Source organism: Triticum dicoccoides, chromosome 1B (assembly GCF_002162155.2).
Source record: "Triticum dicoccoides isolate Atlit2015 ecotype Zavitan chromosome 1B, WEW_v2.0, whole genome shotgun sequence".
NCBI lineage: Eukaryota > Viridiplantae > Streptophyta > Magnoliopsida > Poales > Poaceae > Triticum > Triticum dicoccoides.
In genome coordinates this window covers 431,237,974-431,247,011 of record NC_041381.1, presented here as the reverse complement: position 1 = coordinate 431,247,011, position 9,038 = coordinate 431,237,974, and the positions used below count along the sequence as shown (strand labels likewise).

At 40.1% G+C, this 9,038-nt stretch overlaps 1 protein-coding gene across 1 annotated transcript in view; it reads left to right on the top strand.

The window, feature by feature from the left end:
- The window catches only part of LOC119339394 (putative casein kinase II subunit beta-4), a 6,737-nt gene extending 2,545 nt beyond the window's left edge, over positions 1-4,192 (top strand). The window contains exons 2-5 of the mRNA XM_037611475.1: positions 1,806-2,024; positions 2,809-2,918; positions 3,002-3,167; positions 3,765-4,192. Of these exons, the coding sequence (XP_037467372.1) occupies positions 1,806-2,024; positions 2,809-2,918; positions 3,002-3,167; positions 3,765-3,898 (629 nt within the window). The 3' untranslated portion in view covers positions 3,899-4,192. The remainder of the gene's footprint in view (positions 1-1,805; positions 2,025-2,808; positions 2,919-3,001; positions 3,168-3,764) is intronic.
- The last annotated feature ends 4,846 nt before the right edge of the window (positions 4,193-9,038 follow it).

Genomic DNA, 9,038 nt, shown 5'->3' with positions numbered 1-9,038 from the left:
GCCCCGCCCCCTCGTGGTCGGCCCTGTCAATGGCGCACTTGCTTTTTCACCGGGAAGAGCGCCACTCTTCCATAATCTTCCCCCGTGCTCTGCCCTTCGCCGGCACCACTCCTCACATATCTTCCCCGTAGCTGCCACACTAACCTCCCATCGGCCATGTCAGGGTGGCCGAGCCCGCCTCATGGACCTTTCACGGCGAGACTCAATAGGACCGCACCGGGAGAAAGTTATGGGAGAGGGTGTGGCACTACTCCGAGTCAGTCGAGGTGGACGCTCTCCATAAGGCTGTATCAGCCATCAGCGCAGAGCGCCTCCCTGCTTCCCACCGCTACCTTGCCCGCATGACGATGGCGGCCATGGCTGGAAGCGCTCATGGAGGGCTACACAAGGACACACAAACGTTCGTCAACCGCCTGATTGCGGAAGTTTAAGCAGCCGAAGCATCGAGATCACTTCCAAACGAAGGAAGAGGCCGAACTAGTTGAAATTGTAGTAGAAATCCTAGTTCACATTGTAGTAGAAATCCTTGTTGAAATCGTTTAGATATCTTTGTTGAAATCCGAGTAAAAATCCTTGTTGAAATCAAGTTTGAAACTTCTTCATTGTTGTTTGATGAGATGGGGAAGAAAGAGGTCTTGTTAGCCAATGACAAACCGATTCCACATGGAGAATGTTTTGGAGGCTATGTTTATGGCGATTATATGTTTGCGCAAAGGCTCGCCGGCCTCCAAAACGTTATGAAGTGTGCTCCATATGCAATATGATGACTCTACTAGAGTTGCTCTTATCTTTTTTGTTTGAACTGGTCAGTTCTGTTTAATCATGTGTTGTTTGACGATTGAACACCTTAGCCTTGCCCAAGACACCCTTAGGGATATCGAACACTATGAATTCAAATTTATGTGGAGTAACTCAATAAGAAATATTATTTCTCTTTGCTTTATCACTATAGTGATGTTCTTTGTATTTTTTTTAATCTGTAGAATATCATGCGTTTTTACTTTTGTGAGCCACATGGATTTTTGTAGTGTTTTTCAGGACGTCGCTTTACTGGAATAGTTGTGATTACTAGCACAATGCTCGTGCGTTGCTATGAAACTATACAATATGAGGAGTTAGGTCACTGGCTTAGAAAGTCGTTAAAATACATCGGTGTACTGCGGCCTTTGCGTGCGGTTCATGGCTAAAAAGAGAGAAAATACAACGAAAGATCATGCAACATGAATTGGAGAAATCTTAAGTGGTCACAGTAGGTCCTTTGCAAGACATAATAACATTCGAATGTTGAAACATATGAGAATAGACATTAGTAAGTTGTCTGCACAAGATCATGGATCGGGTAGGAAGAGAAGGTCTATCGTCGCTTTGGAATCACAGTTTGTTCACTCTCTTGTTCTGTGATACACTGGAAGAACTTGGTTGGGAAGAGAAACAGAAAATAAGAGCATAAGTTTGAGTTGGAGTCACATTTCTGCATTTGTTATTTGTGTCTTCTACTACCTCTCTAACTTAATATAAGACGTTTTTTGACACTATGACAGTGTCAAAAAATGTCTTACATTTAGTTACAGAGGGAGTATATGTGTTGTTAGGTCTCACATGTTAGTAAAAGTACATTTGTTTATTTTTGTCTCTTGAAGGCTGTTAGTCCATACATGTGGATAGGGGTGCATTCGTTTATTGATGAAGGTTGTTGGTTCCACGTGTGAACTCACCACCAACTTCAATCTTTATAAGTAGGAAAAGATAAATAAAATCATTTTTTACTATCTAACTCATCTAACCTTCTTATTTTGGCACTGCAGAGGAATTCGAAACTGACAGTGAAGATTCTGATGTTAGTGGTTCTGAAGGAGAGGACACATCTTGGATTTCATGGTTCTGTAGCTTGCGAGGCAACGAATTCTTCTGTGAGATTGATGATGATTATATACAGGATGATTTCAATCTCTGTGGCCTAAGCAGTCAGGTGCCATATTATGATTATGCACTTGATCTCATCCTAGACATTGAGTCTTCTAATGGTGAGATTGTTTCTTCTTAAGAAGCTACTTTTTTTTACTGTAAATACTAAATACACCAGTAACAGTGTAATACAATTGACATGCTATTTCTGTTCGGATTTTCCCCCCACTTTTCAACCTTGAACTCTAAAAGTGCTTGAAATACAACCTTGAACTATTGAAACTGTCCACTTAAAGCTCAAGCGGTTTCACAGGCGGTGGTTTTGACTGATGTGGAAGCCACACAGATGCAGCCTCAATGCCACGTCGCTGCATGCCATCAAATTCCATTCTTTTATCTGTTTGTACAATTCTGGTATATCTTTTCGTGAAAGTTTTTAATCCGGATGGTATAGTTTGTTTTAGAATTGCTCGTGGCTTTAGTGCTTGTTCATGGTGGTGACATGCCAATGGTGTGGATGACACGCGGCATCCATGTTACCAAAAAGAATTCTGAAACCGTCCAAGGGTGAAAAGTGGGCTATTTCAGTAATTTGCGGTAGCAATTCAAACGGTTTTAGAGTTCAGCTTGAAAACTGAACTTTCTCCAAGTTTAGGGTTAAAAAGTGGACTTTTTTCCTTGCTAATCTTATCATCCATTATTTGTATTTTCAGATCACCTACTTATTTCTTTTAATAACATCTTTGTTTATGTTCACCAATATCATTTCATAAAGAAGCAAAATTCCAGTAACTTGTGTATATTCCAGCAACCTGTGTATATTCATCCTGCACTCTAGTACCCACAGAAGGTACTGTTCAGGTTTGCTATTGAATTCATCTAAGTGGGGCCATTTTTGTACAGGTGATGTATTCACTGAGGAGCAAAATGAATTAATTGAGTCATCTGCAGAGATGCTGTATGGTTTAATTCATGCACGTTACATCTTAACCAGCAAGGGTCTAGCTGCAATGGTAATGCATGTTTTAATCCTATGCATCAAGATACAATTCTTTCGTACCAGAGTACTGAATTACTACATTTTCATTTGTTGCAGTTAGAGAAGTTCAAGAACTATGATTTTGGCAGATGCCCTCGAGTATACTGCTGTGGTCAACCCTGTCTTCCAGCAGGGCAATCAGACATTCCTAGGTCAAGCACAGTGAAGGTGTTTTGTCCAAAATGTGAAGATTTACACTATCCAAGGTCCAAGTACCAAGGCAGTATCCTTTGGATTTTTCACTCTGCTCAAATTATTAGTACTCCCTCCGATCCGAATTAATTGACGCAGCCTCTGTACAATGTAAAATGGACGTTGTATAGAGACTGCGTCAATTAATTCTGATCGGAGGGAGTAATATACTAATATATTCATCCATCGTAAGAGTATTAACTTGTGTGGCCCATGAAACAAGGTCTTCACAAATTATGATTTCTTATGTAACTTTTGATGCTGTTTCGTGGGAATTTTAGCTAAGATGTTTCCGTCCACCTGTGGTAAGATTCTTGTGTGTCCCATCCCATGTGGTTTCTTATCAAATTGTCGTTTCCACATATGTAAAGTCTGAAACTACTGAAATATATAGCCCTAATAGTGAAATGCCACTATGGTTTCTCCATCACAACAGTACTGTGGTATAATCGTATAGAAAAAGGTTTAGGTAGTAATTTGTGGTCTGCATAAACATGATTCAACTCTACTTCATCCTGCATTTTGGACCTTTTTGTAGTTTGTGTTACATATTTATACATGTGTTTGGTGGTTACAGTTATACTAGAACAAAATATTGTACCGCTGTTACATCCTTGACTCAGCCAAGACATTGATGGAGCATACTTTGGTACGACATTCCCTCATCTCTTCTTGATGACATACCCACACCTGAAGCCACAGAAGCCATCACAGCAATATGTTCCAAGAGTTTTTGGCTTCAAACTTCACAAGCAATCATGACGAACTTTTACCAGTGAGCGCTATTTGTTTTTACCTAGTGTTAGAGATGGAACACCTTGGCCTGAAAATGTTGTGGCCTCTTGATTCGAGTACTCGCGAGCTCGAATCTTGCTGTAAACTGCTGAGCAACTGTATCTGTTTTGTTGTATGACTGTTGTGTAATCTAGGTTTCCTCACTTGATCAATCTATGCACATTTGCATGTTAGCAGGGTGTTTTTCTGTGTCTGAATCGGATACATCTAGATCACACCCTAGCAAGTTAGTTTCCTATGTTATTGTGCGATTATTTTCTGGAGTTGTTTGTTCTCCTCCTTTGGTCTAAAGTACCTTGTCGTCTAGTAAGGCACTTCAATCTTCATCGCGTATTTGTGTTCGACATTGCCTCCCAAGGTTTTGGTATATGGTATGCGCAAGTTCAGAGTTTTCATGTTAGTATATTGCTGGAGCTTAACGTTGAGAAAGTATACACAAATTGTAGAGTAATTTCCTCGGTAGGTTTTTTGAATGTGCAGAAATACAATGTACTCCCTCCCATACGTATCAGGGACCCGTATGTACCGGAGGGAGTAGTTCTTTCTCCTGCAAATAGAAAGAAAAAAAATGGTACTGTAGGGGATTTTACGTGTTATTATAATATATAAAAAATAGGGAAGAGACGTGCCTGATGTTGGATCAAGATGGTGATGAGCCAACATGTTGGCCCATTTTCTCCATGATTAGTTGAAGCAAACACAGGGTATCACTGTCATACTAAAACCCAGGACCAATTGCCTATTCTGATTCATGATACTTGGACACCTTACATTAAATAATCCTGTGGCACACGTAGGATACTATCCATCATGCCATGGGTGTGGATAAGCATGGCGATGTTCAACATCACCGCACCACGACGAACACGTCCTCTTTTGACCAGATGACGCCTCAATTCTCAACAAATTATCATTCCCTTTACGTTGTTCGATGATTCAGGCTGAACATGTGAGTTGATGGAATATTCCCAAGACACGACTCTGCTGCCCTCAACTCAACTCATGAGTGATGCTATAATACAGCTCCGCCAGTGCATAGACCATACAACTATACTTAGAAACGATCTCCTCTTGAGCTCGCAGCTCCAATCACTGCACCACTAAACTTAGGAAGGACGACCTCGTCGTGAGCCCGTCGCAGCACTTCACTTGGACCACCACATCCGCGTGGTACTGTGCGCTGCTAAACTTAGAAACAGCATTCATCTTCGCACTCAATAGCTTGCCCGGGCCACCGCAAGTGTGTGGCACTGTCGCCGCTAAACTTAGCAGCGGTTTTGTCGTGAGCTCGTAACTTGAGCCACCAAAACCATGTGTGCCCCGGCCCTAAACTTAGGTAGAAGTGGCGCTCGTAACTTCACTCGTCGCAGGCCGCTCACTGTGACCTGAAGCGCCGTGGCCACGTGTGCTGCGGCGCTAAACTTAGAAACTATCTTGTCGTGGGCTCCTAACTTCACCCACTCTGGCTCAACCATGTACGCACTAGAGCACACCACGAGGACCCACACGCGGATGTAGGGCGATACTAGGAAGTACTTCCTCTATTTCGTAACGTAGCGCCTTTTTTTTTGAAAAGTTAAACAATGCAAACTCTGATCAAGCTTATGAAGAAAAGAATCTACAAATAGAATACTGGCTGCATAACGAAAATGGCAAGTTTTTTTGCCTCATTTAAAAAAAAGAGATATATCATGAGATTTATTTTCATGCTGTATGTATTTTTTATATTATAGATACAGGTAATTCTCTCTATAAATCTAGTCAAAGTTTGTTAATTTTGACTTATTTCTTTTTAATACACACTACACTATGGAACGGAGGAAGTAAAGACCAAAATGACCGAGGGCTCGCTTTTTTTGCAGGGAAATATTCTAATTGTGGGCCGGTGATGACAACCCCATCTATTTCCATTGTTTTCCTTGCACAGACACATGACAAAGCCAGATCCAGGCAAGGGGAAGGCACACGGAAATGGGAGACCTCCAACGTGCTGGCTCTATCCGCCTGCCACTTCTCATCCTTGGGTTCCATGTGCAGGCAAACAGACCTGCAAAACCTAACAAGTAGGAGTACACCACGAGTAAAAGCTTGAGTTTGCTAGCTAAATGCATGCATCCCACGCTAAGTCGCTGTGATCTGGTAGCCCGTGTGCCTGAAGTTTTTTTTTAACCTGTGTCTGAACTGTTTCTTGGTTTTTTTTAGGGGATTTTCTTGGTTTCTTTTGGTTGGTGAGAAAAGTGTACTACTTCCTTCGATCCAAATTAATTGACACAATTCGAATAAAACTTCGCAATTCTAGTGGTATTATATTTAGCATTTTGTCTGCTATGACGTTCGTGCATAAGAAACTTCACACATACGACGTGTGCATTGTCTTCATGTTTTTAAAGTACGTTACTTCCGATGCACTAGTACTGTTCGGCTTCATTTAGTATTCTCAATAAGTATTCTCAATAATTGCAATTTGATTGGGTTGTAAACAAGGGACAAACGCTGCATACATCAGAAAAAGAGCTAAACAGAGTTCTGACAAGACCATGGCTGCCTAAGACTAGTCACAATGGGTAGTAATATAGAATAGTAACATACCCATATTACTCCTCCTTTCCGGTTTATAGGGCTTATCTTAAAATTTTAGTTTTTCCATTTTATAAGGCTCAATTTGGTTGTTCCTCATCATATGTTCAGATTTCAAGGTGCATTAAATCATTGCATGCAAATATTAAGAGAAGATTGACCAATGCATGTACTTTATGCATGCTTGCATTGCAATTAATGCATTGATAAACACAATTTTTTAAGGAAAACAAGAGCATTAATTTGGTGCTTTTGCAAACTACAAAAAATATTCCACCACTCACCATCTACCTTGGTTGATGAGATTTTTGAATTGAACCCTATAAACCGGAAAGGAGGGAGTACTAGTCTATTTTACTATCTCTATAGTGGGGAGTAACATATGTGTGGTAACATGCAACACTTCATTTATTAGGCTATAGACACATCTTGCCTTGATATGTGTGATGTTACTCATACTACTATAACTAGTTATGTTACTACTTTCATCTCTTTCTTCATTTATTGCTTGCCACATCATCTACTTTATCTATGTTACTACCTATGTTACTCCCACTGTGGGTAGTTTAACAAGTATGCATCCATTTCTTCGACAAGTATTTCCAGACGGAGAGAGTATTTACACTAGATAATTACTTATGCGTGGCAACGAGGGAATGCATATTTTGTTAGGTTAGCCCGTGAATTAAGTGTGCATATTAATTTTGTTAAGTTACTCCGTGAATTAAGTGTGCATATTAATTTTGTTAAGTTAGCCCGTGAATTAAGTGTGTAAATATAGTTGTTAGATCAACATAATTTTATTTGACAGTAAACACTTGTTTGATAATCATTTATTGGCTTACAAACATTCGATGTGGGGCGGTTGAGGCGGATTTTCTTTTCAGAACATAGATAGAGTGGACATATGTCATGTTGGAGGAAGAACGAGTGGACAACTGAATCTTACATACTTTCAAGAGACGAAACACGCCGGCAAGAGTAGAGAAAACTCAAAACTGAGCCATTTCATCACATTGGTCAAATTCGCATAACCCCTAGCGAACAATATTCTTCGAGTATTCACACCGAATGTTGTTTAACCACTTAAAGGCCTCGCAACAAAAAAAGTCTCACTCTAAGAATAGTTTTTCTTCCCGCAAAAAAAAAACTTTAGCAAACTATTTAAAGCAGGTAAATTTTAGAAGAAAAAAGTACATTGTAGACGAGGTCTAAGGGCCCCTTTGACCCGCAAAACTTTAAACACAATAATACAATTTCATCCCATGTTGAAAGACATGCCTAAATTTATATTTAATTTCTCAGAGACAAATATAGGAATCTTTCACGATGTTCCTGTAGATAGACTTTTTCTTTCAAATATTGTATGAAGAATATTTCCCCATATTGCAAAGCCCATAAATAAAAAAAAACACAAAAGTAGAAAAACAAATAAGGAAAGCGTCCGTACAATTTGACATTCCGTCGAACTGAATCGAGGGGACCATCCCCGCAAAAATAAAATAACCAAACTGTTCATTTTCGGCTAGGATCTACTCCCTCCTTTCCGGTTTATGGGGTTTATCTTAAAATTTTAGTTTTTTCATTTTATAAGGCTCAATTTGGTTGTTTTCCATCACATGTTCAGATTCCAAGATGCATTAAATCTCTGCATGCAAGTATTAAGAGAAAATTGACCAATGCATGTAATTTATGCATGTATGCATTGCAATTAATGCATTGATAAACATACTTTTTTGAGGAAAACAAGAGCATTAATTTGGGTGCTTTTGCAAACTCTAAAAGGTATTTCACCACTCATCATCTACTTTGGTTGGTGAGATTTTTGAATTGAGCCTTATAAACCGAAAAGGAGGGAGTATTTGATTCAATGGAATGTTAGGGCATCTATGATTCACATAATTTGTACAGCACATGAATAGAGAAAAAACATGAGAATGAAGTTGCATGTCGTCTTCGATACTACATGATTAATATGGCCGTTTGATTGTGCGCAGGAAAACGTAGAATTATTCACATGAGGTTAGAGCGGATGAAAATTACCATATGGTAGGTACTACGTACTCGCTATATATGAATCCCAAGGTATTTTTTTTATTTATGAATTGTAATCCTATGAAAAAATATAAGAATTAGAATCCTCCAGAATCCGTCTAGGATTCCTTTGAATCAAAGAGGCCCTTACGGTTAAAAGTTTTCATGAACCATACGTAGATGCCTTAATTATCACACTGAAGTTGTTTGCATTAATTACACTAATCACCCGTTGCACGGGGAAGAAGGAAGGAAGGAAGGAAGGTGGAGAAGAAAACCAGCGAGAAGACAGGGAGCAAGAGAGAAAAGACCCGAAAAAACTGGTGCTGAAAAGCGAGGAGAAAAGCGTAGAGAAGGCGGCAGCCCCCCCTCCCTCCCCTCCTCCCCGCCCCGCCCATGTCGACACCTCCTCCTCCGGCCACCACCACCTCCCCGCCCTCCTCCCCCAATTCCAATCCCAAATCCGATCCCAATCCCGGCCCCAACTAGATGCACC